Genomic DNA, 17,047 nt, shown 5'->3' on the forward strand with positions numbered 1-17,047 from the left:
AAAAGATTATCACTCTTTTGGAGCATCTACCAATTCAACTACCAATCAGCCTGGGGGTGACATGTCAAATATTTCCTGTGGTCAAAATAATCTTTCCAAGTTTGAATCAGGAAGCTAGTCTCGTTCTAGTTTTACCGCTGATCATATCTACCAGTTTAATAGAGGGTTTATCAATCTTATTGCTTTACCTTTCTCTTATGAAGTGAATGATGGAGTGAGTTGCTTTTAACATTGCTTGTGCTTGTTCAGTTGTATTTAGTTTAATGTGGGAAAAAATCCCAAAGAGACACAAGTTGTAGACTTTTACCACTTTGGTAAATCCCATGAGCACAGGTGTGAATCAAATGAAAACCAAGGACCATAATCCGTGCAAATCAGGGATTAGCAATCCTGCCCACCAGATCCTGCTACTGTGCCTTTGATCATCTGGTTATCAGTGATCCAAAAGATTCCAAATACAACCAGATATTAAAAAAGTTCCACATGGGTGCAATCCTCATTCTCCTTTGTGGCACCCAAAACAGATGGGCCACCTATGCACCTTAGTCAAGGATAGTCTGCAAAACTGCCTGCAAATCAAGTTCATCAATATTTTTGGTAGAGCCAATAGCCATAGGGTATGAAGGCTGCACTATTTGATAAGTTCCTCATTTGCCTGTATTCAAACCATATTTCTTAAGTAAATCTATAACAAGCATGACAAGTGAACATGGTGAAATCATACATAATACATAATTTAATCTTCCAGACAAGACAATGAAGCTGATACAGTGAGATGATAACAATCTTTTTTCACAGAGCTGTACATCCATGTCACATGATACACTCAAATAATAAAGCTGTAACCATAGTTACATAGCTTTTTTACTACTTCGGATCATCACATAATAACAGAAATACTGACATAAATAAATTAGTAATAGCCAACTTTGAAAAGAAAATGGAGACAATGGTGATACTGCTCTCCACATTTTGTCCACACTTCCATCATTGTAACAAAATGAAGGTCTCATTCTACTGAATCTTACAAATTATCTAAAGTCTGAGGTCCGACAGATAATCTGTAGTTGCAAGCAGATTCTCCTATACATTACGCATAGCCATTTTCCTGAGAAAATTTGGAATATATGATCATTTGTGATCATAGGTAGGGGCAGGGGCTAAGTCTGTTGTCACAAAAATTGTCAATGACATCATGAGTGAGTGAGTGAGTGAGTATTGTTTTACGCCACTTTTAGCAATATTCCAGCAATATCACGGCGGGGGACACCAGTAATGGCTTCACACATTGTACCCATGTTGGGAATCGAACCCATGTCTTCGGCGTGACGAGCTAACACTTTAACCACTAGGCTACCCGACCGCCCCAATGACATCATGAAGTATAGTGTGACATCTTCAATTATTTGCAACAATATGTTGATATGAAACAATACATGCAATGAAAACAATGGTATAATTAACATGAACTAGCTAATCAGCTAATGTTCAGTGAGAATTACTGAAAATAATATTTATAAACGATATCAAAAATACCAACCGTTCAGCAGAATCACTACAACATTTGGAGTGAGTGAGTTTACCACTTCGGTGAAACCCACGAGCACGGGTATGGTGCTGACAAACCTAGAAACATAACTGGGGCGAACCGGGATTCAAACCCACAATCATAGGTTTCTGGCTTGGCAAAGGGATGCAACTCTGCACAGCGAATCACGCCGCCTCAGACATCTGGGCCACCTATGCAACATTTGGAACCAAATTCTGCCAACACAATACATCGTTGCAAGAATGTCTTTATAGTAACAATATTTAGGCTCATAGTTTTAATTTAAAGATATTTGGGTTTGGAGATGAAGCCCCAAAAAGTATTCAGTCTCTATGCAAAGTACCCCCACCCTCTACACGCACACATCCCCCCAAACAGTATCAAATTAAGTTAAACATGTTACCGTATTTTATTAAATGAACGGGGCACGGGTGGCCCAGTCATCTAAGGCGCCGCAATTTGCTGTGCAAGGTGCGTCCCTTGGGCACGCCAGAAACGTGGGTTCAAATCCCGGTTCGCCCCAATTATGTTTCTAGGTTTGTCAGCACCATACCTGTGCTCGTGGGTTTCACCGAAGTGGTAAACATCTTAGACCTGCATCACTTCGGGCTTTCCTCCCACATTAAGTTGACACGCCGTGATATAACTGGAATAATGTTAAAATGCTGATAAAGATTACTAACTATGTTGTAAATTAGTTATTTTATACCCAAATTTTCCTAGATATTTCTGACTGAGTGCCTCGATTTAGGCTTGGCATCTCTGAGACATCTGTGCCTCTATGGGTAATATTCCTATGTATACTCTAAACCAATCAGATTGGTAGCATGATCACTTGTGTTGTGACCAGGATGTGATTGACCAATCACATAGATATGTTCCATGAGTCACACAAAACAATACTGGGCCCTGTTTCACATAGAGATTGTAGCGGCATGACTGTCATAAGCCTGTGTTTGCAGGATAGTGAGAGAGAATGTTGTGACGCCACTTTTCGCAATATTCCAGCAATATCAAGGTGGGTGACACCAGAATGGGCTTCACACATTGTACCCATGTTGGGAATCGAACAGGGGCTTCAACCACTAGGCTACTCTACTGGCCTGTGTTAAAATATGACAGTTGACACTGTCTTTGCACTACGATTGCCTGTGGAACGGGCCCCAGGGTAACAAGCACTTAAGAAAATAACTATTATTTAAATAGATATACATGTAATAATGATGAGATGGTGGACCGGTACCATCAAACAATCGATTAAACACAACAAATTCAAACTTAAATGCTACTTGGATAAAACCCATTTTCATGTAATATCTATAACTATAACACAAGGTCACTAAGAAACATAATCTATATTCACCATCATGCGTATGCATATACATCACTGATGCAAAATCTCTATCACGGCAAACTGGAAACATACTATTAATATAAATGCATGTTGTAAATATTATCAAGGATACAGCTAATATCTAAATTCCTAAGGCTAAAATAACTAATAATATTCTTGGTTCTCAGGAGCAAAACATTTAATAAACCCACCACCCACCCCCACAATATTTTCAAAAGTCATTGCCTGAGAACCTATTTTTTTAAGCCTAAATAATAAAGACTTAAGGTACATGTTAAATATGTATATACAAATGTACATATATAAAGACTCAGATGCATGATTTGGCCATTTAGAGTTTGATAATGTCAGGCTAGATTTAGAAGTTGTATGTCATTCAGATATTTGGAAAGGACTCTCAAATCTATGACACATTCGAGCTCACGCCGCGATGTAACTGGAATACTGTTAAAAGCGGCGTTATACCCAACTCACTCACTCACATTCGAGCTCACGCCACGATGTAACTGGAATACTGTTAAAAGCGGCGTTATACCCAACTCACTCACTCACATTCAGCTCGATGCCATCACTATATTCCACTAAATGGGCTGATTGAAACTGTGTGAGTTCTGTCCACATTGCAGTCTGTGACTTTAACCACTAGTCCAAAGCCGAAGTCTAGTAATATTTGGTTCGGTCAAGTAAGATATGCCAATATAAGTCCATACATTAACAAGATCAAGTGATTAACTGATGTCATGACAAGCTTGGGCATGTAGACCCTTAAGTGTTTGACACAGATACCATTGTAAGAGAGTTTTCTTTCACCAGAGTTCAAATTTTTTATGTCACTGAAGTTGATATGTTTTGAAATTAAGTAGTCCAAAATGATTAAAGATCCACTTAATATATTTTATAATAGGAGATACACATTCTGCGCTGCAAGTGAATTACTTAAGTATCCAACATTATAAAGAAAGAGGGTAAAAACAACTCAAGCTGAGACCCCTTCACAATTCATTGTTGTTTCACAAATATTTCATAATATGCAAAAAAATAGAATGCTGCCTTTCTAGTTGTACATTCTACCTATCTGAATATTGGTAGTGCTCTCAGAACAATTCACCACAGCGTAGAGACACCCCCCATACACTCATCGGAGTCGAGGTGCTCAGAACTGGGGTTCAGCATCGCAGTCACAAAGCACATGTGGCTGCTTGTACTAGTCCAGACTAATGCCGGCTTCATAGTGCTAGCTCACCGAGATACCATGCCGCAGTTTAACATGGATACCCCACTCAGACACAGTATGACTCCGAGCCGACCAGTCCTTGTTTTATCCCCTTAATGCCAAATGCCAGGCAACAACAAGTACCATTTTTCTGTCTTTTGTCATGACACGGACAGGAGATTGAACTATCGACCTTCCGCTCTCTAGGAAGATGTTCTATCTACTACACAATGGAGTCGGTCCCATAGATCCAGATTCCACATATAAGATATATACATTTTTAATAAAACCTACCTGACTTCACCAAGTAAAACATACAAACTTGAAATAAGCATTCACAAAGAAACAAAAGAGAACATCTTCGCGATGTTCATTATTGACTGCCAGTTCCTCTTTCCAAGAACAAGAGAAACAAGTTAGCAAATCCTAAATGAATTGATATTGTTCAGTCAACCTCAGTGGAAAAGAGAACTAGTGATGAATGAGTTATTTTCTAGATTGTTACATGTTTTTATATTCTGGTAGTAGCACTACAATGAACTAATCAAAGTTGTGTAAATGTTCAACCTTATCAAAGGGAGACAACCACCAATTGAGAATCCAAGGAAATTCATCCTGATTCATTAATGACTACAGCAGGCATTAATATGATGCAGGATTCTAAACTAAGTGCCCTTTGACGGGGAAACTGGGGAAACGTTGTTATTTTGCACAAAATTGGGAATTGTTCTGAAGTATTTTTTACAGAAGCATTTTCACATTGTATTTAAATGTTACATTGAATTCAAAGTAGTAACAGAAATTATAGAGGATCAAACCGTTCCAGGCTTTATGTGGCTAAATGTAAAACCTAAGAAGTATACAGTAAAACAAACTAATTCTTGGGATATTCTATATCCATTCTCAGAATTTCTCAATTTGGACATCCAAATTCACAATAAAATATTCACAAATAGAACTTTTTAACCTCCGAAAACATTCTGACAGATACAATATGTGATCCAACATAAAATATAGTATTTGCCATAAAAGTATTGTTTAAATAATACCATGTATACCCATGTCATACCAGCTTATTTTGTAAAAAGCATAATAAGCGACCAGGGCGCTCTCAAAATTAGAAATAGGGGGCTCTTATTAGAATATAATTTTGGTGAAAAACAACAGAGTTGAAAGATCGTAAATTTTGTGGTTTATGCTGACAGCCTGAAATGATACAAAAGAAAAGTCTGTGTGTATTATACACGACAGATATATTTTTCAAGAATTTAATTGCCCATAATTAAGGGTGCATATAACACACAAGTGTGTATTATACACGAATAAATAGGTCTTGTGTACATTGATCAATCGGAAGGAATTGGAATTGTTCACTAGTCAATATATTAGCAAATATCGCCGTGGGCGCTTATTAGAGCGGGGCGCTTATTACATCAAATACGGCAGTTATTTTTCATCCTCCTACATTGAACTGGTGTCAAAGATTTTGTAAACCAGGTAACAAAAACTATAAGGCCTTACAAGTTCATAACTTACAAAACATATATTTTCAGTGAAATATAACACATGAACACAAATGCGACCAATTTTCTACTCTCAAAGGCGTGGTCTCTTCACCGGTGGTCCACGAAACATTTTCTTTGGGGAGTCAACTTCCATTTGGCGCCCCAGACGGTCATTGATGTCGTTCTGACAACACTCCCATCTACTGTTGCCATAGTACCTGTTCATCGCCTCAGCCGTCAAAGTGTCAATTCCCTCAAGAATTATTCTCTCCAGGTGGGATTGAATCATTGCAATGGCTAAATTTGCTAAGTGTACATTGTTAAAAACAAAGTTGACCGTCTTGAGGCTGGAGGCCTTGCGTTCTGCCAGGTGCACGAGCAGCGCCTCGAAGAAAACGTTGATGCAGGTGTCTTGTGGGTAAGAGCCTGAAGAGACGAAAACAATCATTGTCAGTATGTCGTGATCATCCCCAAATATGTGTATAAATTTGTATTTCCCTCTCGAGAGAGACTGTTATATTTTTTGGTGACGACCTGAATCCTTCAGACAATTTTTGTACATGTTTGTACTGTTATAAAAACTTCAAAAATTACTGTTGGTGACACAAAACATGCAATTGTTGAAATGAAATTCATATTAAAACAGCTGATTTTCAAACATGATTTTGAATTTTCTTAAATCATGCAGATCACATGGCAACACAAGGACTATACATACCACAAGTCACCAGGGTTAAATTACACATAGTCAAGGAGACTAGTGAACTTCAGAAGAACTAGTAATATCATTTCTCCGGCTATTGCATTTCTTTTTGCTACCGTGTTACTCATGGACGTTTTGTGTTATAGTGATTCTTCTAATGATATAACAGAATGTTACCATGGTTACCAGATGAAATGACCCTTCTTTTATGCATGATTTTTGAGAGTCAAGATTACTCATTTCTTTTTCAGAAGTACAATAATACAAACATAATGAATGTATGATACTATTTATGCCTTTCTTGATGCAAGTCTATATACTTTTTTGACAACGAAAAGGGATATATAATGAGCGAAAACAGCCCCCATTTAATTCCTACACAGAGTTATGGAAATTGAAAAGCTGCATAAACAAGAGGTTTCCCTGACTGATGTTAGTCTGTCTTACAGACCCTGATACAAATATATATCAAATACAGCCCATGCAAGTCTATAATGTTTGGCAAGTCTAGATCACTGCAGTATCATCTGAAAATGAAGAGAGTCACTGGGCTCCTTTTTATTATATTTTTATTAAGATTACTGAACAACTGTTTTTATGTACGATATGTTCATTTCAGAGACTAGGTTTTAGTCTATGACTGATGTATGTGGACTGGTGAAACTAAAAAGTAATGTCTAATCCAGGTGTGCCTATGTGTTCTCCCTTTGTGTTCTCCCTACCAGCATGAATGCCTACACAGAGTTTAGGAAAATGAATAGCTGCATAAACAAGATTGGTTGGTTGGTTTTCTGTTTTACACCGTACCCACCAATATTTCAGCTATATGATGGTGGTCTATAAATAATCGAGTCGGGACCAGACATTCCAGTGATTAATATCATGAGCATCGATCCACGCAATTGGGATCGATTACGTTCATCAATCAAGTCAGTGAGCCTGATCACCCGATCCCGTTAGTCGCCTTTTACAGCAAGCATGGGTTACCCTGACAGTCACGTCTAACACAGGCGGCCCATTGCATTCTCCCTACCTGCACCAATACATGGAAACATGGCGGACTGAAGACCAAGCTTGTCATTCACATGGTTCAGACAGTTCAGATACGACTTCAGCAGCTTGTTTGTTGATTCCTTCTCATTGGCTTCCTCGTACATGGGTGTGGCCAATTGAACAATGTGACCCACCCGACCACTTAACGACCCTGATGCATATGTTTCTACCACTTCCGTTGTTTCTAGGGGCCCTCCATGCTGGCGTAAGAAAAACTGGCACTGCTGGGTCATCATAGGTCCTGCTGCCGCGGCAACAGCACGAGAAGTTTCGTTCACATGAGTTAGCTGTCCATCTGTGGGATTAATCAAGGCATCGGTTCGTAACGTTGTGATGTCATTATAACAAATATGCACATTGGTCGTATCGGCAAGGAGAAAGGAGAACTTTTCCCCCTTGTCTCTGAGCGTGGTTGCATCCCAGTCAGAAGTGGAAGGTTCTGGACTGCTTCTTGAACTGGCTTGAAATCGTTGCTCTGCAGTAGTATTAACCCGAGGGAGTTGCGACGTCCAGTGATTGTTATGGACTGTCATCCTGTCCTGCAAAGAATTTGTTCCACTAGTTTCCCCAGATACACTGGTCCTGACATCGCTGGAACCTCCCGCAGAACATCCACCAGAAGCTTTTGAAGGTCCTGTAGACTGACCCGAATTCCCCCTTCGGGGCAGAACTCGGGTAGTTCTCTGTTCTGTTGGACCACTACCCAAACCATTGCCAGGATTCTCTTCAAACATGTCAAACTTCTGTGATAGAGACCGGATAGCACCTGAAGATTCCCTCCCAACACTTCCTGCAGATGGGTGAGGATCAATGTTGGCCCTTTTGATTCCAGGTTTGGTACGTGGAGATGGTTTGGGGTTGTCTCCCGGAACTACAGTTCTCTCTTTGGGTATTTCAGCACTTGCGCTAAGCTCGGCACCAGCGTTAGAAGATGATGGTTGAAGATGGAAGTCTGTGAATGGTGACGTGTTTGAGTGTTCAAATTTGTTACTTTGATCCTGATCTGAGTTTTGATCAGCAGCACTTGCTGATGCCACAACCATCACCTCATCATCTCCTTCGGGCCGCTTTTTCAACGTCGACTCTTCTGAAGTTTTCTGAACAACTCGACGCTGGTTTTGATCCCTCTTTTCTGGTCTCTGAGGACCAAGCACCATATCACGAAGCTCCCTCCGTCTGGCAAACGGTCTGTTCACTCCACCAGACTTCCTCACTGGAACAGTCATGGTCGGGTTCTCTTCTGGATCTGACTCAGGATCCATATCATCGGCTTTCCGTTTCACCTGTTTGTTCGCGACAGACTTGACATCAGACCTGGCCATGGCTTCAGATCCATTGGTGACCAGGTGAATGGGGACGGGTCTTGGGAGATGTTTCTTGTTACCATGGTCACCTGATGCTGGGGTTGCTGCTTGTGAGGTGTGCATTTTGGTGGTTTTTGTGTCATCATCCTCTCCTACAACAAGCCATGTATCAGCATCATTAACAATGGAAATAAAAGAAATATATATGTGCTGCGTCTCTACACGTATAGGTTAATGTAAAATGAATTCTCGCGAGATGAGAACAAAAATTACATTCCATTTCCCGTGATTGGCTAAATCTGGTGACCAAACATTGCCCTTATTTTACATGTTTTACCCAAAAGTACAATTACGCACGATCAATCATTACCCATTTCTTTGTACAGGCGTGATGCAATTGTGAAGTCACTGTGCAAAAATATGCAAGCTTATTTTATAGCTTGAATAACCTACATTCATGAACTTGAGACTTATGTTTCTACTTTGATTCGTAATGTGAACAGGAAGAGGCGAGATAAGGTGAAATGGGGTTTAACATCCCACTCAAGATTATTGCACTAATATAGTGATATGCATTGCACATGTGTGTGTGGCTGCTTGTAATACTCTGGACTAATGCCAGTCTTATTGTTGATAGTGCTAGTCCACTGACATACCATGCCACAGTTCAACATGAATACCCCACTCACACACAGTATACTGACTCCGAGCCGACCAGTTGTTGTTTTAGCCCCTTAATCAATGACAAGCGCACTGAAGGGTAACAACAAATACCATCTTTTGGAATGACGCGGACAAGGGATCAAACCAGTGACCTTCCGTTCTCCATGCAGATGCTGCGGAGGCAGTTTACAGAATTTGAAAGATTTTGTCAACAAACTCGAGGGTATTCGTACCTTCACTCTCAGATGTGTCGATGATGAAGATCCTGTTCGGGAGGCTCGAGCTGGAACCACTAGAACGGTTGACTGTTTGATCCGACCTGTAACTGGACCAACTTGAGCGTGAATAGGATCCTGATGGCCTATCCATGGACCCGGAGCAAAATCCCGAGTGAGACACACTTGACTCATCTGATCTTGAGCAGCTGTTTGAGGCTACATCTCCTTCGCTGTTCCTTTCATCACCGCTCAAATCTTCGTTGGCATCAACAAAACTTTCATCGCTTGGTTCTGGAGTATCAGGCAAGTGAGAACCTTCCTGCCTGGAAGTGGACTCTTCTTGGCTTGTATCCCTCCCGGAAGTAGACCCTTCCGGGCTTGATCCTGTTTCAGGTGTATATTGTGCTGGCCTTTCATCCCTCTGTGATGCACTCAGACTCGGTGTGTTGCCTTCGACAGGTGAGGCCCCTTCTTGCAAGACAGGCTTGTGATAATTGTAGGTGTTTTCTTCACCGTCGCTGTTTGGTTGAGTGGACTCGCCGTTGCCCATTCTTGTTTAGACTCGAACTCTGTGAACATGGAGAAAGCTTTTATTAAACATGTACACTCATACAAAAAAGAATGTATATTTTTTAAGAATGTGAAAGTGTTTGGTTCTAGCTTATTCCTCAATACTGGTCCCGTGAAGATTCCGGGTTAGAATTGGTCTTCAGCAACACATGCTTGTCGTAAGAGGCGACTATCGGGTAGGGGTGGTCAGGCTCGCTGACTTAGTTGATGCATATCATCGTATCCCTATTGTGTGGATTGATGCCCATGATGTCAATCACTGGACTGTCTGGTCCAGACTCAATTATTTACAGACCGCCGTCATATAGCTGGAATATTGCCGAGTGCAGTGTTAAACAACGAACAAACAAACAAACAAACAATAATGTGGGCTGGGAAATGATCGAGTCCTAAATGCGTAGCCCTTTGTGGCCCCGTCCCTGAGTGGACATAAATGTATCGTCCATGTGGGGCCAAGATGGGTTGTGTCCGTGTGGGGCGTTAAACAGTAAACAATATACAAACAAACAAGAGGAATGCTTAAGTAATTTTGGGAATACATCAGGTGTGTAATGTTTCAAAACTGCTGGGCAGGTGGGTATTTAAACACTGGTGAATGAGCATCATGTTTTACCACTTTTTATGCTCTTTTAGCATTATTTAAGCACCTAATCCTTTGGGGAAAACCAAGGTTTTCACAAACTGCATCTGCCAGTGCAACAATATTCCAAGATGGCCTGTAACTATGGTAACAGTCAGGTCTGAATGAGGGATATCAGTGGTTGAAAGCATGAGCAATCATCCATGTAGTCAGGTTGTCATGGCAATCTGCCAGTTCACATATTGTATTTCTAATTCATAACCCTTCAATCCACATTTGCAGACTCTTACGACAAGCATCTACAAGTTACCGTCACCTCATCCGTTCATTATTCAATGTCATTTCATTCTATAACCACAAGCATGTGTAATATCATACACATATCATTAATATTATCTTGGGGTACTGCCCCCTAGTGATATCTAATCAGGCTAGGCCCCGCCCCTCAAAGCAATCTTAGCGCTACGATGATCGTAAGCTTATGTTAAAGTATGGGACTTACGAACACCTTAGCGCTAAGATTGCTTTGGGGAACGGGGCAGTTCTCACTACAAACCATCACTGTATGACTTGTCACTTTAAAATAATGATTGATGTCCTCTTGGGCTTGGACGAGTCCAAATTTACTACCCGGGTTCCCGCCCCCCGCCCCCTACCCGGGTACCTGCTGTAGGTCATAACTTGGGCACAACATGTTGGGAATTGTTTTACTGGAGCCCCGCCAAAAAGTATTTAGATATAGAATAAAATGATTGTGTTTACACTGAAGTTGACTGCAAGTCAGAAGGAATGTGTCCATAGTCAGAAAGAAATGTGAACATTATCGACTTGTACTTGTGTAACCATGGAATTGTATTGTTATTGTCATTTAACCCTATATCACATGACTAACCACGGGTACGGGTAGTCCTGTGGGTACCCGGGTCCTACTCAGGACCCACCCAACCCTACTACACGAGTTACCCGTCCCAGCCCTAAAGTCCTCTTCACAGTTGTACTGAACTGAACAAAGTCTATAGGCTATCAACAGAAACAGTACTAGAGCTCACATCTATAAGATCTAGGCCTGCGGATCTTTGCTAGTATTTCTCTAGTCACAACAACAAATAGCTGTGATATTGGTTATGTTCTACTCAACCGATCTGACATGAAATATTTGATATCACAGAAAAACCATAGCGGAAGTGGGTTGTAAAACCTGTTTAGCAACTAGAATAAGCTGGTGATATTACTGTTAGTGTCCGTGATAGTGTTGCTGTCAGCCTAACGGTAACTCGATTGACGGGACCAACTGCGGTCGACATATGTTCTGGTTAAATGATTTCCTTACAATTGGAAAATTACCTCTCAGTGTCCATGCGTTTGGTACACGACTGCAGTTTGTAAACTTATCCTTCTTGTGGCATACGAAACTTGAAAGTTAACAGTTTCTGACTTGCAGGTACGCGGAAGTAAACAACACGGAACGTCACTTCCGCGCATGCGTATTGCTGGATAACGGTGGCTGAGAAAGATGATGTAATGTGTAAACAGATGGTTGACAGCTGGCACACATTACCTGACTCGTTAAATTACGAGGGCTCATTACAAGGATCTAACATAGACTTCCAACATCAAGTTTGATATAAGTCGTTCAAAGGGCTACAATAAAATTTCGGAAATGGAAGGGAAATCATATTCCTTTACATGAGCTTAGATCTAGATCTATATACTGATTAATTATGCTTTTTACTGGGAAATATCGTCATATATAGTTGAAGTTTGCAAATAACCCAAAATTGTGACAGGACCAAGAAAAAGAAATTCCATATATAGACGTCGAATGATTTAAGTTACCTAAGTATGTTTTAGACGGACATTGCACCTATTTCAACGCAGCTGTGAAGACATGAGGTGAGGTGAGGTGAGGTGAACTGGGGTTACGTCGCGTCCGAGATTATTGCACTCATATTGCGATGTTGCATGTACGTGTGTGCGTAGCTGCTTATACTAGTCCGAACTGATGCCGATTTATAGTGCTAGCCCAATGAGATACCATGCCGCAGTTTAACATGAATACCCCACTCAGACACAGTACACTGATTTCGAGCCGACCAGGGGCGGTCGGGTAGCCTAGTGGTTTAAGCGTTCGCTCGTCACGCCGAAGATCCGGGTTCGATTCCCGACAGTGGTACAATGTGTGAAGCCCATTTCTGGTGTCTCCCGCCGTGATATTGCTGGAATATTGCTGAAAGCGGCCTAAAATCATACTCACTCACTCGAACCGACCACTCCTTGTTGTAGCCCCATTAATGTCGAGCGCCAGGCAGGGTAACAACAAGTACCATCATTTAACGTCTTTTGGTGTAACGTGGCCGGGGATCGAACCCGGACCTTCCGACCCCGCACAGTATGATTTGAAGAAGTGTTATCATGTAAGGGTACAGGCTAAAACGGCACCTAATTTGACGAAAACGGCTACTAATTGTCGGGCGAAAACGCCATCAGTTAATAGGCAACCTCGTCTACGGCGACACTGGACAGAATGATGTCAAAGGAACTATTAAATATTTTTAATTAATTGTATAATCCCTAAAAGCTTAGAATATAATATTAATGCTTTGTTACAATATGTTACCTATAACGGTGTTAACTCAATATTTTATAATCCCTTAAGAGAAAAAGAAAAGAAAAATACATATAAACATATATATCCTGCTTTAGTCCCCTTCAGCAAGTTTTCAAGACGTGCGGGAAATTGATAAAATAATCGTGTTACGACCCCACGAATTGTAGATATCCTTGTACCATGCATTGTGAAGATTCACTGACACGGAGCTTGGCGTCGTAAACAACAGAAGAGAACATGTTCCACATGCATTACACAAACACAAACACAGAGTTCTGGTTTATTTTTCAAATATTTCGCACACGTGAGAAAGTTTTGTCAAAGTCTAAAAGAAGGGATGTGTATTAAGTAGGAGAAAGTCCTCATGTACCTGTCCTGGCAGGCAAATCAGCACATGTTTAGGTTGGAAAAATAATTGAGCTCTGAATATTAAAAAAATAATAATGGTAGTAGGTACAAAATACAAGGGCGTTTTTTTACGTATTTATTGCCATTTTACAAACTTTTTGTAGAATTTTTATCGTGGAAGGTGGCTTTTTGGATGCTTTGACACCTATGAAAAAAACTTTTGCCTTAGTATTCTCCTTTAAAAATAAAATCGCCTGAAGCGCCGCAACGGCTGTCATATTGAGATACCTATATGTATTGACAATGCTCGGCCATTTTTGTTCAACGTGGAGTTTGGTATTTATTTAGTGAATAGAGAGTCTCAAGATTTGATTTGATCTTTTTGTTTCAACCATACCGAAAGCTAAAATTTGTTATGGCTGTCACTCGGCAATTTCTTTGAAAATGCAATGGAATTTGGTATGTGTAAAATGCTAGAAAAATGCTTTACTATGTTTATCACAATTTTACCTGTATATACGTCTTTAGTCTGATCACAGTGACAGTAACGGTAGGATAGATTAAGCAGATTTGCGTAATTTTGATATATGATATTTTTCATAGCCCTATGATTCGTATTTAATAAGTGAAGCCAGAAAAGCAATTTTCTAGCATTTCCGACAGTACTTAAGTAGTAGTTAGAAGGTCGGGAGTTCGATCCCCGGCCGCGTCATACCGAAATACGTTAAAATGGTACTTGTTGCTAACCTGCCAGGCGCTACAGAACAATGAGAAAAAACTTGAATATTCGAGAATATAATTGAAATAACGATAAAATAATCGAAAAAGCACCGAGAAGAAAAAATCAAGTAGCAAGAAAATAATCGAAATTACGAAAATATAATCAAACTAACGAGACAATACTCGAAATGTTTGGAAAAATAAAATAAAATTGAAATAATGAGAAACTTCTAGTTAAAACATGAAACTTTGCAACGAAAGTGGCACCATTAGGCTTTCGTGAACAATCCCCACGATCCACGAACACACAATGCCATTTCGAAAATGGTCAAATGTAACAAATAATATATTTCTTAGTAAAGTACAGATTCTCGTACTTTTTGGGGTTGAGTCCCGTCCGGGCTTCGAACCCACACTGCCAGAGGTGGCAGACTCAACCCCAAAAAGTACTAGAATCTGTACTTTACTAAGAAAGTGTTATCCCAAGTATAACATTTGTTACGTTAAATCCCCAGGCTCCCAAGTATGGTGGTCTTACTTTTGTTGCTGGTGCTTTATAACCCTGGGTTGTTTTTTAATTTTAAAGTTATTTATATATAGTCATATCTTTTTATGGGATAATACTAGTTTTAAACACAAATCGGTGATAATCTAGATGTTTCACTGTCCATCGTTGACAGGTTGTATATTATACATTCAAAATTTATTCTAGTTATGCTATGGCTGAAATACTGTCGATTTCACTTTAAATTTTAACTAACTCACTCTAATACCCTTCAAGACACCCCCACCCACACACATGCACCCCCCCCCCCCCCATGGGTACGGACGATATCGTAACACAAGGCATTTAGATTAATGCAGAATTTGGAAATTTGTTTTCCAAAACCAATAAGAATTATTTTCACAATAAGAACAATAAGTATTTCTATTAAATACTAGAATACTTAAACTACATACTATTTGTTCTCATGGTATCGGTATCTGGCGCCTTTTTTTGCGAAAATCACAACCAAAACCTGAAAAATTGCAACTTCCCGAGGTAAGTGTATTTACTGACAATAAAACTGGCGTTTTACAGTCAGTTATCTCCCTTGCTCCATGAAGATGGGGAAGATGAGGCGATTATCACAATCAAGCAGTCATTGTGGCCCACAGACGAGAAATAAGAAAGTTATATCTGTACTAAAGTCACAGAACGTTTGAGACTGGTTCCCTGATTATCCGCTTGGTGTCGCTTCTCTCCCTTCCAAGGGAAGTCCCCGTATGTTGGACGGACGGGAACCAGTCTATGGAACGGTCATATCAACCACCGTTATAAACCGCCTGTGATGTCATCCTATTCTCCAGGCGGATTAAATTTTTCGGATGTTATAATATCCCCGGGATTTTATTAATAAAACTTCCGTTTATATTGTAACATAAGTATGTTTCTATCGAGACATGTATTTTTTCATTTGAACACCTTTTCATGAAATGTAAAATCAAATGACAAATGTTTTTCTTTACATTCCCCCCGGATCAAACATGCCACCTTCGTATCTGTGGACGCCCAGTGAGTGTACCCCAAGGTCACAGAGAGGCTAATAAATCACAATACTTTTAAGAATGTCGTTTTCGTATGCCAGCAACAGATATTTTACGCCCGCTTCCTACGGCTCATGGGAAGGAAGTATGTTTGAAATATCAAAATGTTGATAAATGTTGTTTCAAGTTACATTTTTTCGGTTTATAAGTCAGATAAAACACTTACCCCGTGTATTTATGAGATTTAATACCCCCATTCTCGGGATAAAACCTCCGGGCTGACAAGCCCCTCGGTTTGAACCCTTGGATTCGGTGTTTAAATCTCTTAAAAGCCCTCTGACGTGTTTCATCGTACACTTGTATGTACAGCCATGGCAAACGATAAAGCTACGATCCATGCGCACACCATCGGAGTGCAATGACACAATCCGACATGTGACGCATTCACTAGGCTCCTGTCTATCTTACTGGAAAAAAAAGTTCAACTATAACAAACAGATTAAAAGCCAAATTTAAAGACAGTTTATGTAACACACTGGCCATGCGACCTTCGACATAGCCATTAACATTACAACATAAGATATAAGTTCATATTTGTTAAATTGGCCTGAAAGCATAATGAAAAAGTAGCCGGAAAAAGTATCATTCAGCCTCTCTCTCTCTCTCTCTCTCTCTCTCTCTCTCTCTGTTTGTCTCTCTGTCTGTCTGTCTGTCTGGCTCTCTCTCTATCTCTATCTCTCTCTCTCTGTCTCTCTCTCTCTCTCTCTCTCTCTCTCTCTCTGACGGTAGACCCGATATAACCTCACATCACCTCACATCCATTTTCTCAGGTCATTATATCTCATTATAGTTTGATAAATATTTTGCTGTTCCCTCCGTCATGTTTCGAACGATGCTCAAACGACGTCAACCCACACTATCGAACCAAATCATCTGGTAATAATTATCTCTTGGATGAAGGATCCCTTATATTTACTCTTTGTCTACGCTCAGCAATAGGACAGAGCCATAAACTGAATGTCGAGTAGGTATGCACAGCCGCATCCAACAAACATTAACAAGCAGCTCGATGATGGCCCTGACATCTGTTTACTCCAAAGGGTTAATTGTTTATTACCCTTGGGAACCTCTT

At 40.2% G+C, this 17,047-nt stretch overlaps 1 protein-coding gene across 2 annotated transcripts; it reads right to left on the bottom strand.

Moving 5' to 3' along the window:
- Nucleotides 1-719: 719 nt before the first annotated feature.
- On the bottom strand, nucleotides 720-12,166 carry LOC139470808 (dentin sialophosphoprotein-like). 2 transcript variants are annotated; one of them, XM_071253101.1, is made up of 4 exons: nucleotides 12,057-12,166; nucleotides 9,578-10,131; nucleotides 7,358-8,833; nucleotides 720-6,047 (listed from the first exon to the last, which is right to left on the bottom strand). In XM_071253101.1, the coding sequence occupies exons 2-4, from the start codon at nucleotides 10,110-10,112 to the stop codon at nucleotides 5,713-5,715; spliced, it is 2,346 nt and encodes a 781-aa protein (XP_071109202.1). In that variant the 5' UTR covers nucleotides 10,113-10,131; nucleotides 12,057-12,166; the 3' UTR covers nucleotides 720-5,712. The 2 variants fall into 2 exon arrangements, with proteins under 2 accessions (XP_071109202.1, XP_071109203.1); XM_071253102.1 differs by having other exon boundaries at nucleotides 12,043-12,166.
- Nucleotides 12,167-17,047: the final 4,881 nt, after the last annotated feature.

Source organism: Haliotis cracherodii, unplaced genomic scaffold (assembly GCF_022045235.1).
Source record: "Haliotis cracherodii isolate W230 unplaced genomic scaffold, xgHalCrac1.p SCAF_21, whole genome shotgun sequence".
NCBI lineage: Eukaryota > Metazoa > Mollusca > Gastropoda > Lepetellida > Haliotidae > Haliotis > Haliotis cracherodii.

Bases quoted from the DNA above. Each gene is read 5' to 3' on its own strand.
- LOC139470808 (XM_071253101.1), bottom strand. From the start codon at position 10,112: ATGGGCAACGGCGAGTCCACTCAACCAAACAGCGACGGTGAAGAAAAC. The intron at 8,834-9,577 runs GTACGAATACCC...GGCTTGTTGTAG, and splicing joins CGACACATCTGAGAGTGAAG to GAGAGGATGATGACACAAAA. The intron at 6,048-7,357 runs GTAGGGAGAATG...TCGTCTCTTCAG, and splicing joins GTTTCCATGTATTGGTGCAG to GCTCTTACCCACAAGACACC.